The 18,520-nt window shown below is 40.8% G+C and overlaps 1 protein-coding gene across 1 annotated transcript in view; it reads right to left on the reverse strand.

Annotated features, from left to right (window-relative positions):
• The window catches only part of LOC147306421 (tumor necrosis factor alpha-induced protein 2-like), a 30,889-nt gene extending 12,514 nt beyond the window's left edge, over positions 1–18,375 (reverse strand). The window contains exons 1-10 of the mRNA XM_086274998.1: positions 18,310–18,375; positions 17,438–17,718; positions 14,345–14,455; positions 13,126–13,239; positions 11,464–11,574; positions 9,510–9,614; positions 8,796–8,906; positions 3,201–3,314; positions 2,481–2,591; positions 79–192 (exon numbers count right to left, since the gene is read on the reverse strand). Coding sequence (XP_086131124.1) covers positions 79–192; positions 2,481–2,591; positions 3,201–3,314; positions 8,796–8,906; positions 9,510–9,614; positions 11,464–11,574; positions 13,126–13,239; positions 14,345–14,455; positions 17,438–17,705 — 1,159 coding nt within the window. The 5' untranslated portion in view covers positions 17,706–17,718; positions 18,310–18,375. The remainder of the gene's footprint in view (positions 1–78; positions 193–2,480; positions 2,592–3,200; positions 3,315–8,795; positions 8,907–9,509; positions 9,615–11,463; positions 11,575–13,125; positions 13,240–14,344; positions 14,456–17,437; positions 17,719–18,309) is intronic.
• Positions 18,376–18,520: the final 145 nt, after the last annotated feature.

Consider the following 18,520-nt stretch of genomic DNA (forward strand, 5'->3'; position numbering starts at 1 on the left):
AAAACAAAAAGTTAAAAGGAATACTTAAAGCACTGCAAATTAAAAATAAATACACTAAAATGTATTTGTACTTCCCACCTTTTTCTTCCTTCAAGTCTTCAGAGGGGAGTGTATCCACTTCCTTTTTCCGTCTCCAACGAATGGATTCTCTCAGTCTATTAAATGTATTATCAAACCTCGGCATGCTGGGATCTAAAAAAGCAAAGCACACAGTTTAATGCAGTTTTAATGACAGACTGCAGACACGATTTCTGGTCTTTTGTTTTCTCCACTTTGCACAGAGAAGCATCAGCAGTGCTGTTTTCTTGTCCACTATAATGACCACTGCAGAGAACATTTTAGTTTGTTCTTTTATGACTGTATAATCTTAATGGGCCATCTACTTCATTGTTTTAATGGACTTCCCTACCACTGCTATGCTGATGACAAACAGTTTTACTTTTACATCAGACCCAACAACGTTAACAATCAATGATTCTCTGTCATTACTACTTGGATGTATTCAAATTTACTTGTGGCAGGGCGTGGTCTGTGGCGCCGCTGCAGGGAGGCTGACACGCTGGAGCTGCATCAGCAATTACGCCTCACCTGCTTAAGAGGGATGAACTCAGTCCTGATGTGGTGGTTGTTGGTGTGTGTGGCTGGCAGCTGAAAAGCTGCAGCCGTGTGTGAAGTTACAACAACCGTAATTAAGAAAAAAGTGTTAAAGGTGTGCAATATGTGGTCGGGTCTGCCATGCATCTGTTACATTACTTCATCGCAATTTCAGTAAAGCTGAGGTTCTAGTACTTGGCCCAGCCAGTTTCTCTAAGGAGATAAGTCAGTACATCGGCCCCTTCTAAAACTAAAAACCTTGGTATAATTTTTGACCAACACCTGAATTTTGAAATTCACGTCTCAAAGCTCACCCAAACTTGTTTCCTTGACCTCAGGAATATTGCAAAATTCCATTACTAACAGATAATCCTCTGCATGGACAGGACACTGCTTATACAGAGCTTCTGAAACCTGATCACTGCAGCCGACCTTTCCGACCCCCTAACCAGGGCCTTCTTACTGTCCCTCGCTCGATTATAAAACCAGAGGTGATCGTGCTTTTGAGGTTGTTGCACCCAAACTGTGGAACAGCCTTCCTCCCTCAATCAGGTTATTTGATTTAAAAGGCTCATTTCTGAGCCTGGAGCAGCTCTTGACAAAACAACCTGGCTAGCATGTACAGAGGCCTGACCACAACATCTTTGGAATGAATAGAAGCAATCAGGCCTTGTCACTCAAAATCAACTGTGTGTCATGGTCCTGGGCCATGTTGGCCCAGTATTCTTAGTTTCTTGTATTTCTGTATTTCATTTCTTATTTAGGCCATGTTTCCTGAGTTGTCCTGTTATGTTGTTCCCTAAGTGTTTTCCCTTCGTGACTCTTACCCCCTGTGTGCCCCTCTGTGTATTTTTGAGCCCTCGTCTCTCTTTGTGTTTATTCCATGTTTCCCCTGACCCAGCGTTTCTAGTTCCTTGTGATGTTTGTAATATGGTACTTGTGTGATTTATTCTATGGCTTCTAGTTTTGTTCCCTTGCCCTTCATGTCTCTCTGTGTCCCCTCTGTTCTGTGTAATTGTGTGTCTTTGCATGTTTGAGTTTCTTGTTTTCTGTCCCTCTGCATTGTGCATTATGTTCTCATGGTTGGTCTTTTGTTACTCCCTCTAGTCTAGTTTCTTGTGTTCCAAGTTGAGTATTTCCCTCCGCGTATTTTGGTTCTTAGAGTCCTCTGCCTTATGGTTTATGTCTCTGTGTTCCTTAGTTGCTTTCTCCACTGTGTCAAGTTTGCGTCTCTGTATGATACTTCCTGTTTTACTTTGGTGGTCCATGTCTTATGTGAATGTGTCCTGCTCTGCTTGTCTCGTCCAGCCTGATTACTTCCAGCTGTGCTCTCCTTCTGTGTCTCATTCCCTCGTTATCCCTCTGTGTATTTAAGCCCTGTGTTTCTCTGAGTCGGTGTCGTGTCGTCCCTCATGCTGTGTGTGATTCTCCCCGTGTCTTCTGGTATGTGTTACAATTAGCTCTTCCCAGTTTAGTTTTACATTGCTTTGGTATCACTGTTATCGTTTGTCACCTGTCAGCAATAAAGCTGCATTTTGAGTTCAGTCCTGTTTTCCCGTGAGTTGGCGTTTGGGTCCTATTTTCCTGCCTGCCACACACCGTTACATGACACTGTGGTCTTCAAAAATGCACTCGTACCTGCAGTTTGCACACAGATGCAACAATCTGATGGAAAGCCTTGAACCAGAGGTGGAGGCTTTTCCAGCAGCAGATTAGTGCCCATGGTTTAGCATGAGAAACTTAATGTCCACATACTTTATTCATACATTTTCAAAATTTAGTCAATATCGACTATGTTAAGGTAAATATTAAAAAATGTTAGTAGAAGTTTAATAATTAAATATTGCCAGTTTATAGGATCATTGATCTAGTATTAAAGTTAATACCTGTCTTTGATGGTGTCGCTGGTTTGGATTTGAGAGAAGAAACATCTGACTCTTCTTCCTCTTTTTTCTCTTCATTCTCCAGACAGGTGGCTGAAGAGCCGTCGCCAAGACCTGACAGAGAGTAAAGCAGAGCACTGCTGGTAACAGCACAATTTTCTTATAACAGGTTGATTTGGCAAAGATTTGATGCCAGATGACCTTCCTGATGCAACTCTCTCCAGTTTTCTAGGGCTGGGACCTGCAGTACACTGGCTTGTGTTCACACATTGTGTGATGAACTTCTCAGAAACTGTTTGCTTGATGCTCATTTGTGTCTGTAGCACTAACTAGATCCTGAAGTACCACAACTATTACTCATGAACATCTGCACCAAAAATGCTGTTTTGGATTGTTTGGGGTCACTTTACCCACTAAGTGTGATTTGTATGCAATAAAGATTGGCGATGGACACTCTAATAAGATTGTCTTTTATATGTTATTGTTCTGCCCAATGAGGTTGAAATTTGGCATCGGCTTGATGTTTAAAGGTGCACAGTAACAGGAAATAAAAACGCACATCAAATGCATTGCACCTAGCAAGTCTGTTTTGAAAATGTAAGGAGTAGAAAGGAGATATATTTACACTAAATGCATTAAAAAGTAAAAACAAAAAGTTTAAGGGAATACTTAAAGCACTGCAAATTAAAAATAAATACACTAAAATGTATTTGTACTTCCCACCTTTTTCTTCCTTCAAGTCTTCAGAGGGGAGTGTATCCACTTCCTTTTTCCGTCTCCAACGAATGGATTCTCTCAGTCTATTAAATGTATTATCAAACCTCGGCATGCTGGGATCTAAAAAAGCAAAGCACACAGTTTAATGTAGTTTTAATGACAGACTGCAGACACGATTTCTGATCTTTTGTTTTCTCCACTTTGCACAGACAAGCATCAGCAGTGCTTTTTGTTTTGAACTCAGTTCCCAAAAAATTGTTGTTTTCTTGTCCACTATAATGACCACTGCAGAGAACATTTTAATAAACATTTAATGTTATGGATAGGCGTAGCTTTGGGTCACGTGGTGTCTGTAATAGTGATTGCTATATCACCTGTTCACGGCCCGAGGGAAATTTTGTGAATGAGTGGGTGATGGGGGAAGTCGACTTTTGCTGACCGCTCAAGCTTGGAATGTTTTTGATCACTGTTTTTCTACGGATTTTAAGGATTTGATAACAAATAAAGGAGTTTTAACTTGGAACTTTGACTAACGTTTTAAACAGCGGGCGCGTCAACATTATTCCCCTATTCAGCTGCTCGGCGACTCAAAGGCTTGAAAGTCGCCAACATTTGTCAGCAAAAAGTGCGACGGCAATGGACCGTCCAGCAATCAGCGCTGAATAAACGCCGATGCGAGCCCACACACCGCCGCCACTACACCCGTAAAAGCGGCTAGACCGACAGATAAGGAGAAGACGACGGTGGTATGTAAACTGTGTTTTTGTGCTGCGTATTGTTTGTTTGAACGCAGTTTGGATTCTGACCATACGAAGATGTTTTTGTGACACGCCCACCGCTACGTTTGCTGTTGGATTTGGTGTGTGTGAGTTGTGGCTCTGCAGGCGTTCAACTGAGTTTGAAGGAATTGCTGTTGCCTTTGTTTTGGATTTTGGCATGCTGCTTATGTTGAATGCTTAAAATGAGTGGATCACAGGCTGCATCTGTTGTTGGAAAAACTGAAAAGGATAAAAGAATAACTTCCCTCACTGAGAAAGCTCTTGCAAACAAAATTGAAACCATCCAAACAGATCGGAAAAGGCATGTAAACAAAATGAAAAGTGTTATGTCTCTTAAAGAGCTAATGAAAGATGATAAAAATCATTCACAAGTCAAAAAACAGTTTGATGAGTTAACACACCTGTTTAAGGATGCCAGTGCATTGCATGAATCTTTACTTTCTCTAATCTCATTTGATGAGAAAGATAAACAAAATACATGGTTCTCAAGCATCTCTAAATACAATAAAGGGTTTATGGAGGATGTTAAGATATGGCTTTCTGAAACTGATAAACATTCAGGGAGGCCATTATCTGACAAAGCACAGTCACAGGAAACTTCCCTGGGAGGAGAAATGGAGGTGCGAGAACACACTGGAAAAGAACCTCAATCATCTCTTAATCCTCAGAACGATGTTAATGATGACGTGTTGCCATCCGACAGTGTGTCAAATCAAGGCAGTAGGTCAAGCTCAAGAGTATCATCTACTTCATCTGCATGTCTCAGGGCAGAAGCTGAAATGGCCGCCTTGCTCGCACGTCAACATATGCTGAAAGAAAAACACTCTCTTGAAGAACAAGAGGAACAATTGAGGAGAAAGAAAGAACAACTTCAGCTTGAAGCAGATATAGCTGCAACTGTTGCAAAGGTGAACGTGCTGAGAACTGGATCCGCTATGCGGAGCGTCGCTTCACGGAAATCTAATGGAATGGAATCATATTTTAAAACAAAGGGAAACAGCCTTGAAATTCTTAATGCGGATGCAGAGACTTTTGTTCCTCAGACGCTTACAAAAGGAAATGCAATCACTGGGAATGCAGAGCTTCAAGTAAAAACCGTGCAACAGAATATCAAAAGGGAAAGGCCTGCACCAGCTTTTATGGGGCCTTCTGATGCTTTTGGATCAATTCCACCTTTGCCTAAGCTACAAGCTGCTCTTCCAGTAGCCAATGAAAATCTGTTGTCCATTATGGAAAAACAAAATGAATTAACTTGTATGTTGGTCCATCAGCAAAGTCTTTCTTCACTGCCCAAAAGGGAGATTCAAACCTTTGATGGTGACCCTTTACATTTTCAGGCCTTTATGCGCTTGTTTGAACAGGTCATAGAAGCAAAGACTGGCGATGCTGGTGACTGCCTGCATTATCTTGCACAGTACACCAAGGGGCAGCCCAATGAACTTGTTAAAAGCTGCCAACATATGTCTGGAAGTGCTGGATATGTAAAGGCAAAGACTCTGCTGTATGAGCACTTTGGGAATGGACATGTGATTGCATCTGCCTATTTGAACAAAGTTCACTCATGGCCACTGATTAGATCGGAAGATGGAAAAGCTCTTCAGGCATATTGTTTGTTCTTACGTGGATGCTGCAATGCAATGGAAGAGATTAATGATCTCTCTGAATTAAATACACCTGCCAATATGCTTGCTGTGATTAGAAGACTGCCATATAAGTTAAAAGACAAATGGCGAACAGTAGCATATGACATTCAGGAGAGGCAACATCGCAGAGCCGCATTCATTGACATTGTTTCCTTCCTTGAGCGTCAAGTTAAAATTGTAACAGATCCCATCTTTGGAAATCTATGTGACGTTCCAGCAACACATCTAGCAGCCAAGGGCAGCAATGGAGGGAAATGTTCTCCACATCTAAAAGCTAAAGGAAGTAGCTTCGCCACAACAGTCTCTGACGTCGAGAGACAGAATCAGATAGAGGCTCAAGATCGTCACAGCACTGTGAAGGCTTGTTTTTTCTGCAAAGGCGGACACACACTGGAGTCATGTGCTCTGCTTGATAAGAAACCTCATGATGAGAAGATTTCTTTTCTTAAAAAGAACCGCATTTGTTTTGGCTGTTTGTGTACTGGGCACATAAGCAAAGAATGCAGAAAACGCCTTTCATGTAAAATCTGTGGCCTCCGACATGCAAGTATACTCCATATCCACCACAAAGAGAAGAATGAAGTCAAACCTAATAATGAGGCAGATAACATTCCTGTTACGATCCAGACTAGTGGTCTTACTGGGGCTGGTGAACAGGACTGTAAGCTTGCCATTGTGCCAGTTAAAGTAAAATCAAAGAGAGGTCAAAGAATAGTGGAAACGTATGCCTTTCTGGACCAAGGGAGTTCAGCATCCTTTTGTACAGTGGGTCTTATGGACAAGCTGAATATTGCTGGGAGGAGGACAAAGATTCTCCTGCGCACCATGGGACAGGAGAAAGTGGTGGACAGTTTCATTGTACCTGAACTTGAAGTTGCTGGATTGGACAGTGACATGTACTGTGATATGCCTAACCTCTTCACTCAGCATAAAATGCCTGTAGATACTGGTAACATTCCAAATCAACAGGACCTGGATGACTGGCCACATTTGAAGCACGTTCATTTGCCAGAAATTAAGGCCAATGTTGAGCTTTTGATTGGCATGAATATGCCCAGAGCTCTAGAACCTTTGGAGGTCATCCGGAGTGTAGGTGATGGACCCTTTGCCATTAGGACTGTGCTCGGCTGGACTGTGAATGGGCCACTTAATCGAGAATGCTGTGGAAGGCCAGGATGTTTGGCAACAGTTACCGCCAACAGAGTTTCTGCTGTCATACTGGACAAGCTATGGAAACAGCAGTTCAAGATGGATTTTCCTGAGAGCAGCAATGATGAACAGATGGGGCTGTCAAAGGAAGACTTGAAGTTCCTGGAATTGGCCAGCAAGACGGTGACTTTGGGGGATTGGCACTACAGCATTGCCCTGCCACTAAAAGACCGAGACATAAGAATGCCTGACAACCGTGCAATTGAGCAACGAGCCTTAGGTTTGAAGAAAAGGTTCATCAGAGATAAAGACTTTCACAAAGACTACACTGCCTTCATGACAGATCTTATATCTAGAGGATATGCAAAGAGAGTCCCAGTCACAGAATTAGAGCGCCAGAAATGGGGAAGGATTAAACGCAACTTCGTTCCCGGAGATGTGGTCCTTATAGTGGATGATTCTGCACCTCGTGGTTCCTGGATCATTGGGAGAGTCACCGGAGCTGCACCAGATGAAAAGGGGCTTGTGCGTCAGGTCTGGATTAAGACCCCAACCAGCCATGTGTGCAGACCCATCACAAAGATATGCCTTCTTCAGGAGACTTCTGACCCATGATTATGACATTTTGACACAGTGTGACATAACTAACTTTGAATTGACTTTAATGTTTAATGTACATTACAGACTGACTATATTTAGGCTAAGTGCTGGTAACCTCTGGCCTATGACTGACTGACTGACCATGTGCAGACAGAAGAGAAGACATGAGAAAATAACTTTGGTGGACTTTTTGAGTATGTTATGTTGTCTCACTGGGTGTCTGTGATATGATGAAGTGTGTGTTGTGAGTTGTGGTGTTGGATGTGTAATTATTACTGTAAAAATGTAATAATTAGGGGCCGGAATGTTATGGATAGGCGTAGCTTTGGGTCACGTGGTGTCTGTAATAGTGATTGCTATATCACCTGTTCACGGCCCGAGGGAAATTTTGTGAATGAGTGGGTGATGGGGGAAGTCGACTTTTGCTGACCGCTCAAGCTTGGAATGTTTTTGATCACTGTTTTTCTACGGATTTTAAGGATTTGATAACAAATAAAGGAGTTTTAACTTGGAACTTTGACTAACGTTTTAAACAGCGGGCGCGTCAACATTATTCCCCTATTCAGCTGCTCGGCGACTCAAAGGCTTGAAAGTCGCCAACATTTAACAAAAAATGTTTTGCAGATTTTAGCTATTTTGGTTTGTTCTTTTATGACTGTATAATCTTAATGGGCCATCTACTTCATTGTTTTAATAGACTTTCCTACCACTGCTATGCTGATGACAAACAGTTTTACTTTTATGTCAGACCAAACAACATTAACGATCAATGATTCTCTGTCATTACTACTTGGATGTATTCAAATTTACTTTATTGTAATTTCAGTAAAACTGAGGTTGTAGTATTTGGCCCAGGCAGTTTCTCTAAGGAGATAAGCCAGTACATTGGCCCCTTCACTAATAACTTCTAAAACTAAAATCTAATTTTAAAACCAGAGGTGATTGTGCTTTTGTCGTTGTTGCACCCAAACTGTGGAACAGCCTTCCTCCCTCAATCAGGTTATTTGATTTAAAAGGCTCATTTCTGAGCCTGGAGCAGCTCTTGACAAAACAACCTGGCTAGCATGTACAGAGGCCTGACCACAACATCTTTGGAATGAATAGAAGCAATCAGGTCTTGTCACTCAACACCAGCTCCGGACCTCAATAATGAACTTGTACCTGGATGGCAACAAATGCAGTTTGTAGCCAGACGTAACAATCTGATGGAAAGCCTTGAACCAGAGGTGGAGGCTTTTCCAGCAGCAGGTTAGTGCCCATGGTTTGATTTGGCATTGCAATGTTAATGTTCACATAATTTGTTCATAAGTTTTCAAACTCTAGTCAACAAAGACTATGTTAAGGTAAATATTAAAGAAAATGTTAGTAGAAGTTTAATAATTAAATATTGCCAGTTTATAGGATCATTGATCTAGTATTAAAGTTAATACCTGTCTTTGATGGTGTCGCTGGTTTGGATTTGAGAGAAGAAACATCTGACTCTTCTTCCTCTTTTTTCTCTTCATTCTCCAGACAGGTGGCTGAAGAGCCGTCGCCAAGACCTGACAGAGAGTAAAGCAGAGCACTGCTGGTAACAGCACAATTTTCTCATAACAGGTTGATTTGGCAAAGATTTGATGCCAGATGACCTTCCTGATGCAACTCTCTCCAGTTATCTAGGGCTGGGACCTGCAGTACACTGGCTTGTGTACACACATTGTGTGATGAACTTCTCAGAAACTGTTTGCTTGATGCTCATTTGTGTCTGTAGCACTAACTAGATCCTGAAGTACCACAACTATTACTCATGAACATCTGCACCAAAAATGCTGTTTTGGATTGTTTGGGGTCACTTTACCCACTAAGTGTGATTTGTATGCAATAAAGATTGGCGATGGACACTCTAATAAGATTGTCTTTCATATGTTATTGTTCTGCCCAATGAGGTTGCATCAGTTTGATGTTTAAAGGTGCACAGTGACAGGAAATAAAACACACATGCTAAAAAAAAAACCTCAAATAATTACATCTAGCAAGTCTGATTTGAAAACATAAGGAGTAGAACAGAGATATATTTGCATTAAAAAGTAAAAGTAAAAAGGAATACTTAAATAAAGCACTGAAAATTAAAAACAGGTACAGTAAAAATTATTTGTACTTCCCACCTTTTTCTTCCTTCAAGTCTTCAGAAGGGACTTCCTTTTTCCGTCTCCAAGGAAAGGACTCTCTCAGTCTATATAATGCATTATCAAACCCCGGCACACTGGGATCTAAAAAAGAAAAGCACACAGTTTAATGTAGTTTGAATAACAGACTGCAGGCCTGATTTCTGGTCCTTTGTTTTCTCCTGCCAGTGTTTGTGTTTTTGGTTTAAGTTTCACTCTTTGAATTGTGGTTTTCTGTTGTATTATATTTACTGTTCCTGGTTTCTCTTCTGGTTCCGCGCTTCATCTTGCCTCGCCTCATGTTTCTATGTCTCATTGTCTTGTCTGTGTCATCATGAACGTCTCTTGCTTCCTGTTTTATTGTGATAGTCCCTTGTCATGTGTTCAGTGTATTGAGTTTTGTTTCCCTGTGTCTCGTTATGTCAGATTCGTCCCAGCTGTGTTCCCACCAGTTCCCCATCCTCTTGTTGTCCTACTTGTGTATTTAAGCCCTGCATCTTCCTTGTTCATTGCTGGTTTGGTTGTCAATCTTCCCCTGTGTGTCATCCTCCATGTTGCCTCTGCGTTTCTTCCTCGATGTTTCATATCTCAGGCTCCTAGTTCCCAGTTTCAGGTTTTTGTTACGTTTCTTTTGTTCCTCGTGTTCTTTTGTTAGTTTCTCCATGTTCAGGTTTTGTAAGTTTATTCCTGCCATACTCTGCTTTTGTTTGCATTGAGTCTCACTGTAAATAAAAAATCACACCCAACTACTCTGTCGTCTGCATCTGCACTCGGGTCCTTCTGTCGTCACTCCATACGTCTGCCTCTGTAGCTGTGACACTCCCTTTTCCACAGGCAAGCATCAGCAATGCTTTTTGTTGTGAAGTCAGTGCCCCCCCAAAAAATGTTGTTTTTGTTGTCCACTTTAATGACCAGGGCACTGCAGCAAACCTTTTAGGGAACATTTTATAGAGATAAAATCATTTGCAAGTGTGCAGATTTTAGCCACTTTGGTTTATTCTTTCATGACTGTATAATTTTTATTATGAAAGTTGATAATGGGGGTTTTTAACAGAAGACATTGAGAGTTTTATAGTAAGGACACGGGTAACAATCCGTGCATTAATGATGTACATTTAGTTGTTAATATATGCTGGTCAGCCAGCCATCAAAAAAGTGTAAGTTGAAAGTGTCCTATATAAAGGAATGCAGGCATTTATTAATATAGCTAATTTCACATGTGCTTTTATTCTAAGGAAACCCATTTTTCCTTGGTACTATGCCTTGATATTTATATGTGGGTTTACTTTCTGCACTGCATGGTTAAGATAGCATTAAATCCTGGAAATATTCTACATGTGCAAAAAATTTGCCATTTTACTGAGGCAAAGTTATTCTGTTATCATACATTAAATATGCTTTTAACTTAACTGATTCTTGCCCAGGTTAAAAATGTTGTTTGAAGGCATCAGATCAGGATTCAGTTATGAACATTTTTCCTTATTTTATTTTTCAGCTTCCCAGGGAAAAGGAGGGGGCAAAACAATCACTCATAAATGTTAATGTTTCACTACTAAATACAAATAGCAGCTTTACTTGGTCAACATTCAATTTTACTTCTGGTTGAGTTTTCAGCAGCTGTTAATAGTATTAATGCTACAGACTAGACAGCTGAGTTGGCATTACTGGTACTGCTCTTAAATGGTTTTCTTCATACTTATCCAACAGATAATAGCCAGATGCAACAATCTGATGGAAAGCCTTGAACCAGAGGTGGAGGCTTTTCCAGCAGCAGATCAGTGCCCATGGTTTGATTTGGCATTGCAAAGTTAATGTTCACATACTTTTTTCACAAGTTTATAAACTTTAGTCAACACAGACTATGTTAAGGTAAATACTAACAAATGTTAGTAGAAGTTTAATAATTAAATATTGCCAGTTTATAGGATCATTGATCTAGTATTAAAGTTAATACCTGTCTTTGATGGTGTCGCTGGTTTGGATTTGAGAGAAGAAACATCTGACTCTTCTTCCTCTTTTTTCTCTTCATTCTCCAGACAGGTGGCTGAAGAGCCGTCGCCAAGACCTGACAGAGAGTAAAGCAGAGCACTGCTGGTAACAGCACAATTTTCTCATAACAGGTTGATTTGGCAAAGATTTGATGCCAGATGGCCTTCCTGATGCAACTCTCTCCAGTTATCTAGGGCTTGTGCACTGGCTTGTGTTCACACATTGTGCGATGAACTTCTCAGAAACTGTTTGCTTGATGCTCATTTGTGTCTGTAGCACTAACTAGATCCTGAAGTACCACAACTATTACTCATGAACATCTGCACCAAAAATGCTGTTTTGGATTGTTTGGGGTCACTTTACCCACTAAGTGTGATTTGTATGCAATAAAGATTGGCGATGGACACTCTAATAAGATTGTCTTTTATGTGTTATTGTTCTGCCCAATCCCACATATCAAGTCTGGCCTGGATCTGGTATCAAACCGGCACTGCTGACTTCTGGCATGATAAGACATATGTCATCCAGATATGGGCCAGGCCTGGCATAGATGGCACTGTTTATGTGATGGAATGCCACATCTGGCTTGATTGTGGTTTGGTTTATGTGGCCCAGGCCCACAGAAAACAGATCTGGCCCGGATCTGGCATCAAGCTGGCACTTCTGACTGACTGGAGTCATGGCAGGGTGTATGTCAACCAGATGTGGGCAAGGTCTGGCAATGATGGTACTATTTATGTTCCTATTTTCCCATTTTAGTTAGAAGACCCAAATGCCATGTTGCAATACTATACTGCTATGGTAACCAACGTTTCAAATGCAGGTGTGACAGGTTTGTGAGGGTACACTTTATCCAAAACCTAGTGACGGTTTACACATCTTTGACAGTGGGTGGCTGTAGCTCAGGAGGTAGAGCAGGTCACCTACTGAACGCAAGCTTAGTGGTTCGATCCCTGGCTCCTCCAGTCTGCATGTCAAGAGTGTGAATGTGTATGAATGTAAATAGGAAGCACTCAGTTTAGAGGAAGTGTTTGATAAATGTGGCATGTTGTATAGAGCACTTTAAGTAATCTGGGAGACTAGAAAAGCGCTGTATAAGAGTCAGTCCATTCACTGTCTGAACAGAGTTTTGTCATGCTTCTTTTGCACTATTATGTTCTGGCACCTGTTGTTATTACATGGCTTGATTAAGGTACACATTAGGCTGACATCCGGGGCCAGAGCTGAAACTGTTCTGGGCCAGCAGTGTGTCTGCAACTGGCCTTGTGCTGACCCATGTGTGGGCCACATCTGGCAAACCAAATCTGGGCCACCAAAGGGTCGTCATTCTTTGCGGTATGTGAGCCACGTGTAAGCACATTCTGTGGGCCAGATCTAAGCCATACCAATTTTGCTATGTGGGATGAGGTTGCAATTTGGCATCAGCTTGATGTTTAAAGGTGCACAGTGACAGGAAATAAAAATAAAAAGAAATAAATAAAAAGAAATTCAAATACAAGTCTGATTTGAAAACGTAAGGAGTAGAAAGGAGATATATTTGCATTAAAAAGTAAAAGTTAAAAGGAATACTTAAATAAAGCATTGAAAATTAAAAACAGGTACAGTAAAAAGTATTTGTACTTCCCACCTTTTTCTTCCTTCAAGTCTTCAGAGGGGAGTGTATCCACTTCCTTTTTTCGTCTCCAACGAAAAGATTCTCTCAGTCTGTTTAATGTATTTTCAAACTTCGGCATACTGGGATCTAAAAAAGAAAAGCAAAAAGTTTAATATAGTTTGAATAACCAACTACAGGCCTGATTTCTGATCTTTTGTTTCCTCCACTTTCCACAGACAAGAGAACATTTTACAGAGAAAAAAAATCATTTGCAAGTGTGCAGATTTTAGCTACTTTGGTTTGTTCTTTCATGACTGCATGATCTTAAACATGAAAGCTGATAATAGCGATTTTTAAACAGATGACATTTGGAGTTTTTATAGTAAGGGTAACAATCTATGCATAAATGATCTATACCCTGGTGGAGGGGTTTGTGTATTCCAGAGATCCCAGGGGCTATGATGTTGGGGGGCTTTTGTCCCCTGGTAGGGGTGAGGCACCAGATAAAGAGCAATTCAAAAACCCATATGAGAAGACCCAGGGAACAGTTTACCCTTACCAGGATAGGTTTACCGGGGCTCCTCCCTGGAGCAAGGATGTTCCCTGTGCCTTCGGGTCAGGAAACGTGTCCTGACTGTCGTCAGCCTCTATGTGCTGAATGACAGTTCAGAGTACCAGGCCTTCCTGGAGTTCATGAAGAGAAAACTGAGCGTAAAAGCGAAACTTTCGATTTACCAGTCGATCTTCGTTCCCACCCTCACTTATGGTCAATAGTCTTGGGTAGTCACCAAAAGAACAAGGTTGCAGATACAAAGGAGCTCTCTCCAAAGGATGGCTGGCCTCTCCCTTAGATATAACGTAAGGCATTCAACCATCCAGGAGGCGCTTAGAGTAGAGCCACTGCTCCTCCACATCAAAAGAAGCCAGTTGATGTGGTTTGGGCATCTGACAAGGATGCCTCCTGGGCACCTCCTGGGTGAGGTGTTCCGGGCATGTCGGACCAGGAGGAGGCTCCTCCATCTCTTGGCTGGCCTGGGAACGCCTTGGTGTTCCCCCAGACAAGCAAGAGGAGGTGGCTTGAGAGAGGGAGGTCTGGGCTTCTCTGCTAAGGATGCTGCCCCCGCAACCTGGCCCCGAATAAGCAAAAAAGGATGGGTGCATGGATGGATGGATGGATTTGTATGTGAAAGTAAATCTCTACATATCCAGTATGCAGGATCATTGATCTAGTATTAAAATTAAGAAGTTTCACCTGTGTTTGATGGTGTTAGTGGTCTGGATTTGTGAGAAGAAACATCTGACTCATCATCCTCTTTTTCCTGGTTGCTCTTCGGAGAGGTGGATGCAGAGCCAGGACTCAGACCTGACAGAGAGGGGAGAAGAGGACATTTGTAAAAGCTGCTTTCTCTTTTAAACTGACTCTTTAGTCCCTAGTTTCAAAAACACATTCGTCTTTGTGGTGTCACAGCAATTAATGTCCTGCCACAGGATTCAATTCAGGTTGAGCTCTGAACTTTTTCTGGGACGAGCCAAAACATTGATTCTTTGCTTTTTTTTTCACCATTCTGTTGTAGATTTGCTGCGGTGCACGAGATCATTGTCCTGTTGCATGGCGTACTTTGGGCACATTTGACTGTAAAACAATTTGGTATACAAAGTAGTTCATGTATCCTGTAGCAGGCAAACCAAAGCCCTCGCCTCAAAGGATAACCTGAAGAAGAGGACAGACCAGTAAAGTGGCTTCTTCCACCCTCTTGCACAGGCTGAAAAAAGTCTAGTATTTTGCTGTTAATGTGGGGAAAAAAAAAAATTTCTTTATGAAATATAATAGACATTAAACTTCTGGGGAAAAGAGCAATATTTTTACATCTTCCATTTCTTTGTATTTAAAGTTTGAGGTGAGTTTTTATATCTTTACCAGCACTAGTTAATGTTAACTCAAGGAAAACCCAGAGGAAAACTTGTCTGCTTATGTATGACCCAGACGCTCCTTCATTTAGCAAACAGACATGTTCCAACAAGTTTAACGGTCTTCTTGTGTTTCGTTTTATTTTTCTAAGGAAATTATGTCTTTCATAGTGCATGTGTGCACATCATTCTGTCTGCAAACACAGTAGCTTGAAAAGTTTGGAATGAATTCTGAAACTGTAGACTGAGGTCATCTTAACTACTCATTAAAATTTGCTTTACATCCACTGAGATCTTCAATACCAACTTAAAATGTGTTTATTTGTCAAAAATTGACAAAAAGCTTAAAACTATGATTTTTAGTGTGTGCATTGTTTCTCACTGCCAGTGTTTGTACTGACAACGTAAAGGTACATAGGCGATGATATATATGGTCAAGTAAATATGACATTAGTTTGTATACAAATATCATGTTTTACAAGTTAACCATAAATTCATTATATCTTTAAAGAAAGTTAGTAAGAAATATGGGTGGGTAAAAAAAACGATATCCAAACTCAAAGCAATTTGAATTTAAATAATCCGATACTGATTCATTATTGGATCCTTAAATCAATTTTTAAATATAAATGTATTTTGCCACGTATGTCAGAGTCTCAACTAAAAGCTCTCAAAATCATTTCAACAACCACAAAACAGATAAAACTCCACAAAACAGATAAAACTCCACAAAACAGATAAAACTTCAAACGATTAAAGCACAGGTAAACTGATTCCACAAAACAGATAAGATTCCACAAAAGAGGGAACACAAAGCGTGGATCCTTCTCAGAGTACTTCAATACCAGTTTTCTGCCTTATTCGCTTTCTTATTATACACCAGTCTACAGCTGTGTACGGTGTATGGTGATGTCTGACGCTTTTTTCACCAAAAATGACCTCAACACTGGGCCCTCTGACCACCACCAGTAGGCAACGGGTGAAGTGTCTTGCCCAAGGACACAACGGCTGAGACTGTCGGAGCCGGGGCTCGAACCAGCAACCTTCCGATGCCAACTCTTGAGCCACGATCGCCCCTACAAGGTTTAGAGGGTTCTTTTGACAGTACATATCCAAGTCAGATGATCATATTTCTAATATTTCTGAATCAAATTGAATCAAACTTGAATCATTTGTAGAAATCAGTGACAATACAGAGTCTTATTTAGAAATATACTGTTGTATAATATTGTATAATTAGCTAAAGTTAATCATGTCCAGTTATTACAGATAAATATCTACACAGCAAAATCTCCTGTGTTAAATTAACACTGGAGAGTGTCTATATGGGCCCACACCTCTGAGTGTTAAATACAACACTGTTGAGTGTTAAATTAACACTTTTGACAGTGTTATATGTTTAAAAGTAACCTAGTCAGTTTTGAAGATTAACAAAGACTAACACTGAGCAGTGCTGATTTTCTAACACTGGAAAATAACTCAAAATGTTAGAAATATTCCAGTGTTAGAAAATCAGCACTGCTCAGTGTTAGTCTTTGTTAATCTTCAAAACTGACTAGGTTACTTTTAAACATATAACACTGTCAAAAGTGTTAATTTAACACTCAACAGTGTTATGTTTAACACTCAGAGGTGTGGACCCACATAGACACTCTCTAGTGTTAATTTAACACTGGAGATTTTGCTGTGTATTACCCATTACCTGCTCCTACATAATGTTTGTGTCAAAGTAAATCTGTCATCTTTATCTGATTTTTACTGCACTACAAATTTCCTGTAGGACATTTAAAAAGAACAAAAGAAAACTACATGAATATATACATTACAATTACAATACTGTAAAGTAAACAGAGTGAGCTGCCGTGGTGGAGCTTTGTGAATGCATGTCTCCTAAAATCAAACATCACCGTTAATGTCTTGGACAGGGGGACACATTTCTGCACCTACATTTTCTAAATGTAATGGTGCCTGCCTTCAGTCAGCTTGATAGATTTGTTTATTTTGCTTTACTGCACATACTGTGTGTACAATAGTACCCACATCTCAGAGGACTGACTCACGTGGGTCCTCTAGGGAAATATGTGCAACCCGCACTGTCAGAAAGCTGGGAAACACTCATACTGTAAGTTAAGATTTTAGGCATAGAACATAGGAGACATATCAAATGTGAGCCACATGTCCTAAAGTTGGGAAAGGCAGCGAAGTAAGTGGTGCTAACAAGAAACAGCTGGAGGAAAATTTTGCAACTGGTTAGTTTAATGCCCACAGTTCAGTAACATGATTGAGTATGAAAAGAGCATCTTAGGGAGACGGAGGTGCACCAATCTGCAAAAAATGGACACTCAGTCCTCTGGCCTAAACAAGAGAGACACCATCTAGCTTGCCATCTGTGTTTACATTTGACAGGAGATTTTATGAAAACCCCAACGGTACTCACTGGGTGACGGAGGTTGTGGTGAAGCCGCAGAATCCAACTTCTTTGCAGGTTCATCTGATTCTGGTGATAACTTGGATTCCTTGTCACCAGGAGATGGAGGATTCTTCCGTGTTGGAAGCCGGAGGCTCCTTCTAAACTTCCCCATCATGCCCACATTTATGCCACCATCAGTCGACGTCTTCTCATCGCTCTTGATGGATCCGTTGCTCTTGGTGGACACCGTGTCATTGCTGGGGTTCTCAGTGGACTTGTCCATCATTTGTGACATGTTATTCCATTATCTACCCAAATGTGAAAATGTAATAAATATTCAAGTAAAGTAATGAAGCATTTCTATTTTGTTACTTCTTATCTGGATTTTAATGATAGTTATAGTAATTTGTGAGAAAGTGCCTCAATGAACAAAATCTTACATAATAAAACCTGTATAAGTGCTGTATAAAGAACCAGTTTATTGACTAAGCAATTCATTGTGGCTTTCACCAGGATCATCATAAAACTATATTAGAGATAACATTTTATATCAGATAGATTGAGGTAGAAAAACAGAGAGCAACACGTTGTTTGTAATTTGGGACCATTTAATCTCATCTCTCAGGTCCTGGACTTTCAAATACTTTTTATCTGCTGTTGATCGTTTTTAGCCTCGCAAAACTTCAATTTGTCCAGATTACTAAATATTTCAAGGACATGCTGCACACCGTGCTGAGATAAGAAATTAGATGTCGCTGAACACAAATGTGTGTGTGTCTGTGTGTGTGGAGAGAGAGACAGCAGAGTGATTTCTCTCGCAGTTTTATTTTCAAGATTGATATTCAGTCCGTGTATGCAAACCGTACCTAGTTACAGTAAAGAGAAAAAGATGTACTTACCTCCGGTTTCGCACAGGTGATAGAACTTCCACAGTTTCTTCCCGCTTCACCTGCTTTCGATTACTAGTTCAGGTTTGGCAAGGTCAGAGGGTGTGACAGAGCGAGCACGCGGGGCGGGGTAGGAGGGCATTTATAATGGGCAACGTCCCTTTTTTTATGAAAGCGATACGTCACTAACCGTTTAAAGAGCAGGCGCACAAACGAGGGGCAA

Source organism: Aulonocara sp. 'chitande type north' Nkhata Bay, linkage group LG19, assembly GCF_057382095.1.
Source record: "Aulonocara sp. 'chitande type north' Nkhata Bay isolate Kocher_YH1m ecotype deep benthic linkage group LG19, A_spYH_male_GT1.1, whole genome shotgun sequence".
In the NCBI taxonomy this organism is placed as follows: domain Eukaryota; kingdom Metazoa; phylum Chordata; class Actinopteri; order Cichliformes; family Cichlidae; genus Aulonocara; species Aulonocara sp. 'chitande type north' Nkhata Bay.